At 45.3% G+C, this 15,953-nt stretch overlaps 1 protein-coding gene across 1 annotated transcript; it reads right to left on the bottom strand.

The window, feature by feature from the left end:
* Positions 1-7,387: 7,387 nt before the first annotated feature.
* LOC117874181 (oxidized low-density lipoprotein receptor 1-like) lies at positions 7,388-15,594 on the bottom strand. The gene is given in 5 exon segments (XM_034764054.1): positions 7,388-8,094; positions 8,946-9,088; positions 10,796-10,947; positions 11,238-11,366; positions 15,404-15,594. Coding segments are annotated over 5 exon segments (645 nt in total). The 5' UTR covers positions 15,477-15,594; the 3' UTR covers positions 7,388-7,946.
* Positions 15,595-15,953: the final 359 nt, after the last annotated feature.

Here is a 15,953-nt window from a genome sequence, read left to right as displayed (position 1 = left end):
TCACTTAGGGCAGGTCTACACCTAAAATGCTGTAGTGCTTTAGTAAAGACACCACTTTGCCAACAGAAGAGGTGTTCCTGTTGGTGTAGTTAGTTGTCCTCTGTGAGAGGTGGTAGCTATGTCTATGGGAGAAGCCTCAGTGCTGTCTATACAGGAGGGTTAGGTTGGTATAACTGCATCACTTGTTTGGGGGCCGGGGGGGGGAGGGGGGATTTTTCACATGCAAGAGCTATGTAGTTGTAGCAAAGTAAGTTTGTAGTGTGTAGACCTGGCCTTACACTAGTTTTTATGCCAGTGTAAATCCACTGACACTGGGCTAAACTCAGGGTAAATGAGAGGAGAATGAAGCCCATAACTTTCTGAAAATGTCTGATTATTTTAGCCTGCCAAATCTGTAGCGAGAAAACAAGTCCAACAAAGATCAGGTTTTCTGCTGGCAATGCAATAAACATCAGATATAGCCCTCAATGTTGCTGTAGAATATTTTCTACCTTATTATTCCAACCACTTTCTACCCCAATACCAACCCCTGCCCTCTACAAAAAGTCCTCAAAAATGGGGAAAGGAAAATAGTTCAATAAATATCCTCAAGCAATGTGACTTCACTCGGACCATTAGCCTGATATATTATTATTGCCAGGAATAAAATCGAAGCATGCACTCCAAGATCCTGATCCTATATGTTCCACATATGCCTAAATCACCAACTACAGACTGTCCAATGCAGCTTGATGTCTGTACATAGCATTAAAACTATCTGGTTTATTAATGAAATGAGGTGAAATGCTGGCCCCACAGAAATCAATTGCAGAATTGCTGTTCACTTCAGTGGAACCAGGACTTCACCTTATATTTTAAGAGGGGTCTTTAAAAACAAAAACAAAAAACCCATCTTGTTTGGCTGATCTCTAATTTGATATGGTTTCTTCCATCAGGGTTTTTATTTTTCAACAGCAGTTTAAGGGCATGGTTGGCTAAGAACGTTTGTCATAGCTATAGAGCACATGGTTAATTACAGGTGAATCTTAACCTGCTAACTGCCTAGATTCGCACCTGAATATGTGCCTATGCATGTGGTGGTGATTATTATAAGGTCATACTGATGCCAACCAAGATCAGTGCCCCAGTGTGCTAGGCACTGTACAGACACGTAGCGAGAGACAGTCCCTGCACCCACAAAGTTACAATCTAAACCAGCAAGAGACAAACGAAGGAGTAACGGGGAGAAAGGATTATTATCCTAATGTTACAGATGGCGGGGATGAAGACAGGCCCATTAAGTTACTTGACCATGGTCATACATGTGTTTTGGGGCAGAGCCAGGAGTTGAACTGAGACCATAGTAGGGATAGAGGCAGGATTATAATCTGCTGCTCACCAGGGCCATTAGTAAATTACTGTTCCCTCCGCTCCCTGTCAGAACAAGGGGGAGCAGCAAAGGAATCATGATTCCCCGAGGCAAAATTGCTTCCTGCATTGTTGCACTGCCAGCCCTTAGCCATGGCAGACTGTGAAGGCACAAGAGGATTTGTGTGTGATCTAGCTATTACGGCTGGGCTGGAAATAGATTTCCCATCCCAGAAGAGATTTTGAGAGTTCAGTCCATTTTCCTGTCCTGAAATGGGATGAAAAGTTAACATTGCAAACATTTTCACAAACTAATCCAAAAAATAAGAATTCAGATCAGGTCACTTGAAATGTTTTGTTTCAATTTTGACCTTTAAAAAAATTAAATTTATTTTAAAAAGTATAAATTAACTAAAATTTTAAAAAGTCATTTTGAATAGACACACAATATTCATTCTGAAAATGTCAAAAAAGGAAGTTTGTTTGACTTTGGAATTTTTTCCCCAACATTTTTCTAATCAGGAGACTTGTCTAAAAAGAAAAATCCTTTCCTGCAAAAGTTTCATTTCAACAAATCAACATTTTCCAGTGAAAAAACATCTTATCAGAAAATACCGGACCAGCTCTATTAACAACCCAGTAGTAAATGAGCCTCCTTTTAGGACCAGGTTTTGACACCCTTATTTACAAGGGGTGGTATCTTATGCCACAAAATAGCCAGTTGATTTCAGTGGCATTATTCTAACGTACTGTTTATTGCAAGCACAGCTACCAAATCTGGCCTTTAAGAGGTATTACACCTTCTGGTCAATTGATAGAGATTTGACTCTAGTTTCGAGAAGCACTTCTAATTTTCGTCAGAAAGTGTTGAGATTGTTAGTGCTAGTCAGAGGGTTATTTTGCCAGAACATCTAAAAATGTAGCATAAGGGACTAATTATTGCTGTGTTCTTTATTATGTCATTCACACTTATTCCCGAGTCTCTGACCACCTCTAACGTTCATGGGTTCACTGAAAACAACTGCTACAGAACTTGGATCCGTTTTGATAGTGAAACCTCCACTGAGAGTTGGGGGAAAAAACACTTCATATATTGCTTAATGGAAAAGATGAAAGTCATCTGCAGTATTGTTTCTCCTAAATTACACCCCAAGCCAAAGGACAAAATGTCATTGGAAAACAAGTTCATAATGATTAGCAATGGAATCAAATTGGCCAACAGCGCCAAGGTATTCATCAAAAATCCAGGGCTTTCATAGGCTTCTCTTTGCCCTGCAATATGTATCTGATTGTTTAATTAGGCAGTGGCACTCTCTGGCAGTTGAAAATCCGTACATATCTTCACCTATTAGAGATCCTATCTAAACAGGTTTTGTCTGGAGACTTCTGGTACTTTCTTCTAGCAGCCATTTTGGAAATATTGCAAGAGCTTTTTTTCCATCGTATTTCAGCATTTCCAGTCCCCGATGGAAGTAAGTTCAGAGGTGAAAATGACCCCTGCCCCCCCAATTTTGCTTAAAATTAGTGACTTTAGGGTTTGGGGACTGGTTGCAGCCCACGGGTCTTTTCTGCTAAATTAATGGACCGCTTTTTCTTTGAGGATGCTGGTGGCACAACCTGCCCCCTTGTTCATTGTGATATTTATTAAGCCTTCCCTCACCCCATGCAGCCCACACTATCTAACCCCACCTGTAAGTGCTATGTTCTCTCCAAACCCCTTCCCCGCCCCTCCCTCTGACACGCCCCTGATACCTACAGCCCAAGTGACTTTTTCAAAAAGTGAGCTGTGGGGCACCTGATTGGGGGACACACACTAATCAGTGATTGGTTCTGCCTGGGTGTTAAGTCTTGCAGCAAATCTTTTTCTTCCCCTTTTTCCTCCTGCGCGAGGGCTCAGAGTGAAAAAGCCAAAGACCCAGTCAGAAAAAGCCCTGGGAATGTGGCCCTGAGAATAGCTAAGGGAGCTTTTGGGCATAGTGCTGCCTAGAAAGGGGCTTCAAATTCTGGGCAAAAATGTTGTCTCTTGTTTTTGATTCCTGCTGTGTTCAGGAAAACAGGACTTTGTACATTATTTTTTAAATAAACAAACAGGATTGCATCATAGAAACACCCAACTTCATCATCAGTTTTTCCTCCTAATGGGAACATCCTGCCAGACCCTGAATTTTTAGCTAACTGCTCAAGTCAAAGGGGGCAACAATATAATGAAATGATGCTCCCTGCCCCCAACAGCTTCATCTCCTCCTCCTCCCTAGTTCAGATAACAGCTGAATTGACCCAGTCCCTCCCCCCCCCCGCCCAAGCCGACCACAGCTCCTCCATCCCCTTTATTTTTAACCCCACTCTTTCCCTCATCTGTTTTGGACAACTAGGGACCAGATGCTAGAGCTAGGGTGACCAGATAAGTGGAAAATATCAGGACCGCTGCGGGGGCGGGCGCCTTTATAATTGTTACACTCACCCATCTGGGTCTTCGGCGGCAATTCAGCAGAGGTTCCTTCAGTCGCTGACGGTCTTCAGCGGTGGGTAATAAACCTTCCCACCAAAGACAGAAGTACCTGCTGCCGAAATGCCGCCGAAGACCGTCAACGACTGAAGGACCCGCCACCAAATTGCCGCCGAAGACCCGGACTGATGAGTTTAAAATAAATAAAGAAATCAAGCCCGAAACAAAATACCGGGACAAATGGCATCCCAACCGAACTTCGGTCGGGATGTGGGACAAACTCCTCAAACTTGGGACCGTCCCCGTCGGGACGTAAGGTCACCCTAGCTAGAGCAGATTTCCCACAGTGTCTGGATTTGCTTTGTTTGCATCCTGTGCATTACAATAGCGGAACTGAGGAACCTTGTGATTTGTACAGGGCCCTGATCCAACGTCCATAGAAGTCCTTCCATTGATGGAGGGCTTTGAACACGCCTAGTAGCATCACCTTTGCTCGGTAAGCTGACCTCCTGTGCGCCAAAGGACGTTATATTTCGCCCAGTTACCCCTGAGTTGAGCTCGATAACTTAAGTTTGGCCTGGAAGGCACCTGGTTGTGACTTGAAGACCTCGAGATGGAGAAGCCACCACTTCCCCAGTCGTTTGCTCCAGTGGTCAGTCACTGTCACTATTAAACATTTTGTGCCTTATTTGTCTGGCTTCAGCTTCCAGCCACTGGATCTTGGTATGCCTGTCTCTGCTGGATTAAACAGCCCGTTCGTGCCTGATATTTTCTCTCTTTGACAGTACTTACCCACTGTATTCTAATCGCTTCTCAGCTGTCGTTTTGGTGAACCACTCAGATTGTGGTTCTACCTTGAGGCAGAGACTGTCTTTTTGTGATGTGTCTGGACAGCCATGGCAATACCTCTCCCTTTCCGCCTTTACCCCAGGTGCTCAGGGGGGTTTTTATCCACTTTTCTTATTGGTCCAGGCACAGGTGTTGTGTATAGCTCACATACAACTAGGTGCCACTGCTCTGAGCTGTGACTTTTGAGGTGGCTGCTGGGGTCTCATTATTTATATCCAACAGAGTTTGAAGGATGGCAGGCTGGATTGGATTATTTAATATTTTTTGAGAATGCATTTGGGGACATTTTATTATTTGTTTGTATTGCCCCGGTGCCCTTGAATCTGCCAAGGCTTTTGTTTCATCAAGTTCTCCGCTATTTGGACTGACTTTTCCACTCAGTGTATGGGACATGCTTCAGCTTTCTCAGTGGCCATTTTTCTGGCTTTGGTAAGGTTGGGTCACTTTTGTGGCGCTTGTCCAATTTTTGTCCCATCAAGGGCTAGTACTTGTGGAATACTTACGCCAAACCGCGCTGTCTGCAACCATTTGCTTTCACTATTTAAGAGAACGCTGGAAGCCATGTCGTCTGTAAGACTCTCCTTTTGGGGGGCTTGTATTTCCGTCTAACTGGCAGGATGTTAGTGGGTAAGGCCTTGGACTAGAACTCAGGGCATGCAGGTTCAGTTCCTGAACAACAGACTCCCTTGGGCAAGTCACTTAAGCCCGGATGCCCAGTGGTATTTTTGGCACCTAACTCCCACTGAAATCCATGAGAGTTAGGCACCTCGATAGGTATGCGGATCTGGACCTTACTCTCTCTGGGTTTCGGTTCCTAAAACTACAACAGTAGTTTCCTACTTCCCCTGAGGGGAAAATCCACTAGAGGCAGTGCAGAGCTCAGATGCTGTGATGACAGAGGCCATATAAATAGCCTTCTGGGTGTGCAGTTTCGTGGTCTTTCTGAAGTTGAGGCAGTTCTTTGCAAAATGGTTTCTGGCTTCCAGCAGTTTATGGTCTATTTCCACTTCTGCATATTATTGAAAACAATCAGCAACAAGTGGTGCACTCAACCAGTGCTGGACACATTTAGCTTCATGCTGCAAATTTTAGCTACGTTGCCGCTACCTAAAGCGCTCAATGAAGAGGGACTTTCGAGGTGAGGTGAGAGGGGTTGGCTGACATCGGTCACTGTTTCCTCTGCAAACCGCTCTCCCCATACAATGGATGCAGTTAACCTGTTTGTGCAGCCATGCCGAAAATAGCAAGCAGGAGCAGCTCCGCTTCTCTCACTCCCACGCTCCCCTCAGTGTTTAACTCAAAGCCAAAGTGGGACCCGTGAAACGCTGATGTCCAACACCAGGGAGCAAGAAGCAAACACTGAGCAGAGATCCTGGCTCCTTGATAAAGACACGGGGCCAGATCCCCAGCTGGTGTAAGTCAGTGTAACTCCACTGGAGACCATACACAGGTTGATCCCAGGTGTGGATCTGACCCCTGGTCTCTCTGCTTTCACTCCATCTGCCCGCTGTACACTGCAATCAGACATCCCAGGCTGGCCCGTGCCAGCTGACTTGGGCTAAGGGGCTACTTAATTGCAGTGTAGATGTTTGGGCTCAGGCTGGCACCCTGTGAGTGGGAAGGTCCCAGAGCTCAGGCTGCAGCCTGAGTGCAAATGTCTACACCGCAATTCAACAGCCCCTTAGCCCGAATCAGCTGGCATGGGCCAGCCACGGGTGTCTGATTGCAGCGTAGACACACCGTGGGGATAGGGGCTGCTCATGAAGACACAGACATAAATGGGGCTCTTCAGAAAGGGAGAGAGGAGGGTTTTCTGACCCAGTATAGAGACAGTTCCAAGCAAAGCAACGGGCAGGGTGCAGGACTGGAAGAGGGGGTATGTGAGGCAGGAGAAGCAAGAGCACATACCTCCACTCCCAGTGACCTGCTTCCCCAGTTATCCCTCACCTAAGCATGAAGCCCTCCCCCATCTCATGATGTGCACTGTCTAATGTCCATCTACTCTTCCAGTGACATGAACTGAAGCCAGGTTCCCTCACCAGCTTTCAAAACTGCTGCATGCAAACACAACGGTACCCCAATACCAAAACCCTCCCATGGGGTTCACCAGCACCTCCCCTCCCCTCCTGTCTCTGGAGAGGTGTCCCAGACTTTTGGATCTAAAAATCAGGCCACGCTAGCATTGTTAAATTACCTTTTATTTATGCCAAATGTGATGTAGCCAGCTAACTGTCTTTGGAGAATCTATTCTTAAACAGGCTAATTTGATTTATTCTGAATGCTAAATTTGTCTTATCCTCACTATTCACATACATCTAATAAAAACAAAGTGCATGCAGAAGTGCTCAGGGCTGTTTTGTGTATGATTTCATTAACAATTGTTTCAATTCATTACCTCAGACTTAGCACAGTAATAACACAGCGCAAGGAACTGGGAATAGACCTGTACACACCCTAAGTTTCTGATGACTTAAGTTTTGTCCTCATGGCTCCACATGCCATCCCGTCAAACAGCCGATGAGAGGCGATTAGGTGGTGATGCAAACATAGTATTATAGCATCACTGAAACGCAAGAAGCAGAAATTGATCGCTGAAAGAGGTAGATCTTAGTCAACACACAGCTAGTGATAACACAGGGGACCCAAGGAGAAATCATTCACTGCTTTGCATTTTTCATGTTGTTACCAGCTGGAAACTAACATGCTAGCATGTAATTAGAACTGGATGAAATTTTTTTTGTCTAACTTTTTTTTCAGCTGCAAAATGTAGACTCAGGTTGACTAACATTTTATGAACTTGTGTTCGCTTTGCCAAATTGTTCCAGTGGGAAAGAAAAAAATCTGAAATTTTTTGTTTGATACAAATGACTTCATTTCAAATTTTGCCTCCAGTTTTATTTGTTTGAAAAGGTTTTAAAAAAATGAATGAAGTGGTTTTCTTGGCCTCCTGACTTATTTTTACTTTTTGGGTTGGGCCAACAAACTGAAAAACTGGTTACTGAGAAGTTGAACTGTGAAAATAGTTCTTAATGGACACTGGTAATTCGGGCCAGTGGGAGCAATGTGATTGGCAGGTGAACATTCCTAAGGTGTGTGTCTATTGGCTAAAATTGCTGTATTGCACTCTGAAAGGCTGAATCTACCTCTCTTTGTGGTACAAATTCATTTGTACCTCTGTAAGCATGTTTACAAATTAGAGGAGAGTGTGATGAGCTCAGACCTATTGTCTCTCTGCAGCTCCACGTTCCCCTGTCAGCTGCTGAGTCTAGTCCTTCACTCCCTGCTGGGTGATTTGTTTGAGGGCTCAGCCTAGTTGATCTGTTGCCACCCTTGTCTTCTCACAAATACAGAATCGATTTTCTCCGCAGTTCCCGGCTTTCGCATTCCCTCCTTGGAAATAGGCACAAGCTCCACTCTGAAAATTGTCACTGGAGCCTCCCGGGATGTGAAACCTGCAAAACAGAAAGCAGGGGTTCCATACAGGCTCTATGATGGTGTCTGTGGCCCTAGACACTGACACAGGGCAGCAGAACATGAGCCTAGATGGGAACTAAGTCATCTCTTCTAGGGGGAGGCCTGTAGGCAGACTACGAATAATGCTGAATCGGCACATTTACCACCGCTGATAGTGGTAGTTAAATGGCATTATTATAATTATAATGCAGCCACAGAATGACACCCACCACCATCGACCCCCAATTGCCTTCAAGCCCCTAAGAACTTCCTGTTACCTTATCCCAGGGAATGGGGATCAGGGCACATTTCTCTCCCCAGGCCTTCTTAGCCCCTTTCATACTGAAACATCCAAAGGTGCTTTATAGATGGTGAGCCAATGGCTTGGCTTGTTCCTGGGTTTCTATCCATGGAAGCCGACCTTAACGGAGGGCCCCTAGTGGCAGATAATCAGCCCAGAAGTTAGACGCCTGCAGCTGACCTGGGGTCATGGGGCTGTTTGTTTGAGGTGTAGACAGCTGGGCTCAAGCTGCAGCCTGAGTCGGAACAGCTACCCCAAAATTAAACCGCCCCTGAGCCCGACTCATCTGGCACGGGCCAGCCACGGGTGTCTAACTGCAGTGCAGACCTACCCAAAGAGCACTACGGTGATTAAATACACTTGCAAGCTCCCCACAACTGCAGTCAGGCAATGGTGCTGTCAGGCAATGGTGCTGTCAAGGTGGAGAGGGGTGGTGGGAAATGTGCTGATGGACACGTTGGAGGCTCACAGTTCCATGGCAGAGCCCACAGAGGTGTTAGCGCTACACTTTGACTCATCACAGAGGATGTCCTAGTGCCAGAGACTTACAGGCCAGAGGACAGAGCCGCGCCATCCATCCAGACCCACTTCTTCGTGCTGGGCTCGTACGATAATCCAATCCAGTAAGGGAAATAATAGGGAAGGCCTTGGCGATCTTCAACATATTAATAGGATGCTTTTTTTATGAAATCCTGCATGAGAATAAAGAGAGACCCTAAATTCCCTCCGGTGTGAAGGAATAGATCAGTAGAGTATCCCCGATTCCCAGCACACTGGACTAGTCTAGATATGAGCGCAATAGCTGAGGTTGGCTTGCGCTCCCACTATCTTAAGCTGCTCTATAAGCTGCCCAGAACTTCCTCAAACAAACTCCAGGGGGCTGAAGGTCGCCAGGCTGAATCTCAGCTCAGAGCTGCCTTTTTTTCTTTTTTCTTAATAAATGGAACATTTCAGCAAAATCCATGTAGCCATGTCTATGTTAAACAAGGTTGAAAAACGTATCTATGTCCCTGCTATTTCCTAATAAGGACTTTTGCCCACATGAATTCAAGGTGCTTGAATAGATTTTATTCATACATGGCTCATTTCCTAGATCAGTGCAATCACAGAAGATCTAAACAAAAGGCCTAGTTTGAAGAAAATAGCTACCAGGGCCGGCTCCAGCTTTTTTGCCACCCCAAGCGGGTGAAGAAGAAAAAAGCAAAGCCCGACTGGGCCGAGCAATTGAGCTGCTGCCGAAGTGCCGCTGAAGAGGAAGCGAGGCACTGAAGGACCCACTGCCGAATTGCCGCCACAGACCTGGACGTGCCGCCCCAACAACGGACAGTCTGCCGCCCCTTTCTATTGGTCGCCCCAGGCACCTGCTTCCTTTGCTGGTGCCTGGAGCCGGCCCTGATAGCTACAGTTGATTTTGATTTAAAAGGCTCTGATTCTTGTTTACACAAAGGCATTTTACACCATTTCATCAATGTAAAGAGGCCTTCAAGTGGGCACAAATTACATATACATACACTTTAGCATCCCTTTATGCTGCTAGAATGGAGTAAAAGGACCTTACTGTAAATGAGAATCAGACTCATTAATGTACCAACTTTTCTTGGACATATGCAGCCGGTTTAGATTTTTTCCTACATTTCTCAATCTCAGCCCTCGAATGATGGCTGGGTAGCTGACGGTGACTGTATTGTTCGGCAGCCAAAGGCAGCGGCAGACCTTTGAAGTTGTGGCCTGAAGCTGGAAACTCAATATAATCCAATAACTTTAATGCAAAATCCAGGTTGGGGATTCAAACACTCAGTCGCTAAATGCCCCCAAAACAACCTTAACTCTGCCCCTTTTGTGCCACTATTTATGCCTTAACATAAGGTATCTTTCTATCATTGGGAACTATTTTCCAATGAACACAGTAGACAATACGAACATGGGGGTAGAGTGTGACATTACAATCTGCCCAGCGTAAGGAGCAACATGTTGTGCTTTCCCTTCAACAGCCTGGGAAGAGACTGTGACTTGGGAAATCGGTCTCCTTCCTGCTCCCTCCACTGCTGTAAGGAGGGAATAAACTGCCAGACGGTCAGTCGCAGCTGTACCAGCTAGTACATTGCGAGGATGTAGCCTAGGCTCCACCCCCTTCCCACCCTGTTTTAGTCCCTCCCACCCCCCGGGGGAAGTAGCCTCTCTCTGAGTTCTGCTTCTGCCTCCTTGTGAGATGGGTAGCAGGCACTGTAATGGAAGTGCCATGGTGCTAGCGAGGCCACAAGGTAGTCCATAATCCTCCTTTCATTTACCCAGTTTTATAGCAATATCTTGATATTTCTCCTGATTTATTCATGGAGGCTCAAGGCCCTAATTCTGATCCATTTGTTTCCACCAGTGTTTAAAAAGAGACTCATTTTTACCAGCTCTTCCTTGCCATCAATCTTAAGAAACCTGGACTCTTGAGAGGAGCAAAAGGAGTTACCTCTTTTCCGATGAAAACGTCTCTTGGCAAAGATGTAAGAGGCTTGTCCCTGATGTATCCACCTCTCTGGACAAGGGTTGCTTTTATGTCCTCAAAAAACCAAACACATGCCATTACTCTATTGCATCTCTACATAAATGGTGCAACCTGTTGTGGCTGGGGATTTGGAGACCCGCCACCAGCCAAATCATCAGCTTGCCAAGTCAGGAAAGCGGAGTTTATCCTCCTTTATCATTTACCCACAAGTGTTCTTTGCTTCAATTATTATGGGATTTACAATCAAATTGCTGTTGAATGGTTGGCTGGTAAATTGCAAATTCAACCGATCTACAACTATAAAGCTTTCCTAAGGAGACATCAGGTTCTACTACACAATTTACCTCTCTCCTGTGTCAGACGCTGCAGAGTCTCTGAGGCGTTTGCATTCTGGGCTTGGCAAATGTTCAACTGCTGGGTAAGGTTTTCCAGCTGTTGGATTAAATTTTCCTGTTGTCTGCTCAATAAAATGACTGAAAAGGACAGAACAATTTTATTTTAAAATAACAATGGCTTCGGACAGCAGCTGTCCATTGAGTATGGCAATACCAAGAGTGATACACTTAATATTCCAGATTCCTTTCAGAGCTTGAAACAATGTCAAGAATGCACTCTCCGCAGAGTTTTTTTTTCTGGTGTCTGGGGACACGTGACTGATTTAGAACCTGATCCGGAAAACACTGGTGCATGTGTTTAATTTTACATGAATAGTCTTTTAAATAATGCCTAGTCTGTGAAATGAAGAGCCATTCAAATGCTATTTCAATGGAAGCTAGTAGGTGCTAAGCTCTTAGAAAACCAGGCTCCAAAATGACAATTCAGTGTTACATTGATTTGTAACAAACGTTACTGCATACGACCCAAAAGAGTGATACATTTAACACCGCTGATTTGATTTGATCTGATTTTGAGTTTTGCTGTCTTGACAGTTTTTAAAAATACTTTGAACTTTGCAAAACAAAGCGTATCTATCCCAAATCAGGACGTTTAATTAATGAAATGAAAATCAAGAATAGGAACCTAACTAGTTTTAAGGTGGAACTTGATTAGTTGATGAATGCGATCGTATGATGGGGTTGCCTGTGATAGCAGGGGACTGAATTTGATGGTCCCAGTGCTATGTCCCTGTATAATAGTGTGCACTTAGAGAGCGCATATAGAGAGAGGATTTCAAAGCATTCTGCCTAATATTAATTAATTATGCTCTTCAACGTCCCTGTGAAGAACCGACCTGATCCCACATCCCTTTCTCGTTATTTATATGTTTTAAACTGGGCCTGTTCCTCATTCTGAGTCAGGTACAATATACAGATATTTATACAATCTACAGAATAAACCATCCCTGCATTACTAGCTAGTCCTCCCCCAGCTCATCTATCCTCATCCCTGCCTCTCCCTCCCTTCATAACCCACCCTCTCCCCTTCTCAAAATCCTGCAAGAGCCTATGGCATGTCCAGCACGCCCCCAAAAGACAAGAGATTCCACTTCTGTCAGACCAAGGAGGGAAGCAAGTTCCCCAGGCGAGGGCCCCTCCTTGAAGTTGCCCTGCCTCCAGCTCCCTCCTAGTTAAATGTGTGATGAACAGCAAGTTGGATCTCAGTCCAAGGAGCCAAAGTCATCTCCAACATTTCATCTTGTTGCTTCCTCCAACCTTTCAGCATTGCCCTGATATTAGTCTCAGCCTCTGTGCAATTGGGAGGTGCAGCAGGCGAAGACATAGAATCATAGAAGATCAGGGTTGCAAGAGACCTCAGGAGGTATCTAGTCCAACTCCTTTCTCAAAGCAGGACCAACCCCAACTAAATCATCTCAGTCAGGGCTTTGTCAAGCCAGGCTTTAAAACCTTCTAAGGATGGAGATTCCACCACCTCCCTAGGTAACCCATTCCAGTGCTTCACCACCCTCCTAGTGAAAAAGTTTTTCCTAATATCCAACCTAAACCTCCCCCACTGCAACTTGAGACCATTGCTTCTTGTTCTGTCATCTGCCACCACTGAGAACAGCCGAGCTCCATCCTCTTTGGAACTGCCCTTCAGGTAGTTGAAGGCTGCTATCAAATCCCCCCTCACTACCGCAGTTAGCTTTGATCTAGCTAGCTTGAATGACAACAGCAGTGAAGCCATGGAAGCCTGGGTGTTGGCTGCATGCGTACGTACCTAGGATCCCAGGGAGGAAGGGCTGGCCCATGCCACCACCTGAGCACCCGCAGCTTCACTGCTATTGTTACTTGAGCTACTGAGCTCGGGCACGTTGACAGGTGCTGCAATCACACCACCCTATGACAAGGTAGATGTACCCTAAGTCTCAGCCCAGCCCCACTGTCAATTGTCACTGCATCACGCCAGCTGAATCAGAGGAGACTGGAGCATTTCTTTAATTTACTCTCTATGATTTCCAAATGCATCCAAGCAAATAGCTGGATTCCAAGAAGAAGAAAAGCTCTTCCAATCAAGCCAATAAACATACTGAAAAAGAGCCGGGGGAACAAGATGGCCGAACGACCTTGGCTGGATAATAAATGAATACAGCAACACGTTAAAATGCCCGTCTCAATAACAAACTAAAAAGACCGTCTAAGGCAATCACTCTAGAGTAACAGAAAAGAGACTCCTATTGCTAGTTTGTAAATTAACAGGGCTTGTGAAAAGTGCTACGTACAGGAACATTAAGAAACAAGTGAAATGGGAACACAGGGACTGCCAGACTGGCTCAGAGCCAGAATCCCTCTAATCTAATCCAGTAACTGGCCTCCCACAGTGGCTGGACCCAGATGCTTCAGAAAAAGGTGCAAGAAACTGCAGCAGACAGATATGGCATTTCTGCTTAATCTCACATGGCAGGGCACTACTGGGGAAGCCTCAGTCAGATCCTGCTACCCCAGCCCCAATCAGGGGAAATGAGGGCTGGGTAAACAGCCTAGGTTTGCCTAATCACTGACTACACTTGCCAGGCAGGAGCTATAAGGCTGGGAGGAAGTGAGTGGAAAGGCGGGGGTGGAGACCAGGAGGGAAGGGAGGCTCAGGGAGAGGTAGGAGCCTGCTACCCTGTTGTTGACCAGGCCTGTGTTAGGCCAAGCCACTGTAAAAAGCCTGTATATAGTAGAAAACTGGTGGTGGGACACGGACACAAATAAAGAACACGGTTGTTGCACCAGCTTGGAGTGTCCCAGAGTCTGTGAGGAGCGGGGCCGAGGGGCTGAATACGACAGGGCGCAATGTGCACCCTGTTACGCCCCAACTAGTAGAGGTTAGTTTACGCCCTGAAGCGTGTGGGTTTATATCCCTTACAAAACGCCTGGCTTTTTAAAATAATCCTCTTTTTTTGTAATGAAATAGATCATTCAACTGCGGTGCTCGATTCAGCGTTATCTCTGAGGAAAGGAAGATCTTGGCTTTCCCAGAATATTAATAAAAAAGAATAATATTTACCATCCTCGCTAAGCCAAACGTTTAGAAGGGAACAAGACCCACGCTTTAAAAGCAAGATAAAAATGTCAGCTCTACAAAGGAACAGCAGTGTCTCTTTCTCTGAGCTTGTGTGTTCTTAGAAACACCTGGGAATACGTGGAATTTTTTAAAAACAAATGTTGTCAGATGTTTCTCATTAGTCTTTCACGACTGGTTGGTGATACCAAAAGCAACAATCAATGTACATGGGAAAGGTCTTGCTGAGGTTAATGAGGAAAAACTCTGATTACAGACTGCAGGAATTTTAAAGGGAAGATTAAAACATCCATTAGAGTTAAAGGAACATATCTTATTAGCAAACGGTTCCCCACCTGCATAAACCTCGGGGAAACCAAGCATCCATCCATTCTTGAGCTTGGTAGCATTTCCCATTATTCCTAGGAAACCCCATATTCTGTTTAATAAGCACCAAACAAGGCTCATAGCACTCGCCTCCCTTATCTCCAAATCAGCTGAGTTTTCCCGAGTTTCGTTAAAATTCTGCTCTGCTAAATCAGCTTTTTTCTCTAAATCAGACTTTTTTTTATCCAAAGACACAAACTAATCTCCTCCCAGGAGAATAGAAAACAGACTTGGAAGCCCTTGAACGACACCTAATGGGTGTTAAATATTTATATTAGATATTTGTAGAAGAAACTGAAGACTAGGCAGTTGATACCTTGCCTGGTAGGATAACACCCTCCCAAGTAGGCAGAGCAATGTAACAGGGACTGAAAGGAGAAAGGAAGCATCCCCTCCATATTTTCAGCCCCATTCAGTGCTTCCGCTGATATAAACTGATCTAAGATTACCTCCCTCTTAAAACTGGGTTCATTATTCCAGAGTTTCATTCGAGTCAATGGGGCTTCTCTCATGAATAAGGACTGCAGGATCAGGTCCTATGTACGTAGCCTATTATTATTATCCACTTTACAGATGAGCAATTTGAGATATAGTGAGATTAATGACCTGCCCGAGTTATGCAGCACATTAGTGGCATTGTCAGGGTAAAGCCAACGGTTTCTGACTGAAGCCCCTAGTGATTTTTCCGGCCAGTACTTACGCTTGGCACCAAAGATTCTCGCTGCTATCAGTAAAAGCAGGCACAATGAGAGGACGCCGAGCACGACTGCCATTGGCGACCAGGGGGACGATGGAGTGGGAGAATCTAGCACAGAGAGAGAGTGACATGAACACAAAGAAGATGAGCAAAGAGATGCCTGAGAAATGAAAGTCACGTTGGAGTTTATTTGGGCGGCACCAAACTCTAAAAGACCGAGACCAACCACCCCGTTGGAAAAAAAATGTTCCAACTTAACTGCTGTTGACTGGAAGCTGGATGGAGCTGATCCTCAACGGGTGAAAGTGGAGTGCAAACGGGTGGTGGGTGCAGCACCATTTACTGCAATGGAGCTCTGCCTGTTTGCACGAGCTAGATTTCTAGTCACATTTCTCCATAGTCCCATATTTGTTACATGGAGTACCTTTGCTTCCAGCATTCTCGGGCTTTTGTCTCTGATGTTCAGAAGAGGATTGAAATTTTGGGTCCTCCTGCTCACCCATTTCAGGTGGGGCAATAAGAATAGACATTTTAGACTCAGCTTCAGTGGTTG

The sequence above is a fragment of the Trachemys scripta genome, chromosome 3 (assembly GCF_013100865.1).
Source record: "Trachemys scripta elegans isolate TJP31775 chromosome 3, CAS_Tse_1.0, whole genome shotgun sequence".
Taxonomy (NCBI): Eukaryota; Metazoa; Chordata; order Testudines; family Emydidae; genus Trachemys; species Trachemys scripta.
This window is presented reverse-complemented; position numbering and strand designations above follow the sequence as displayed.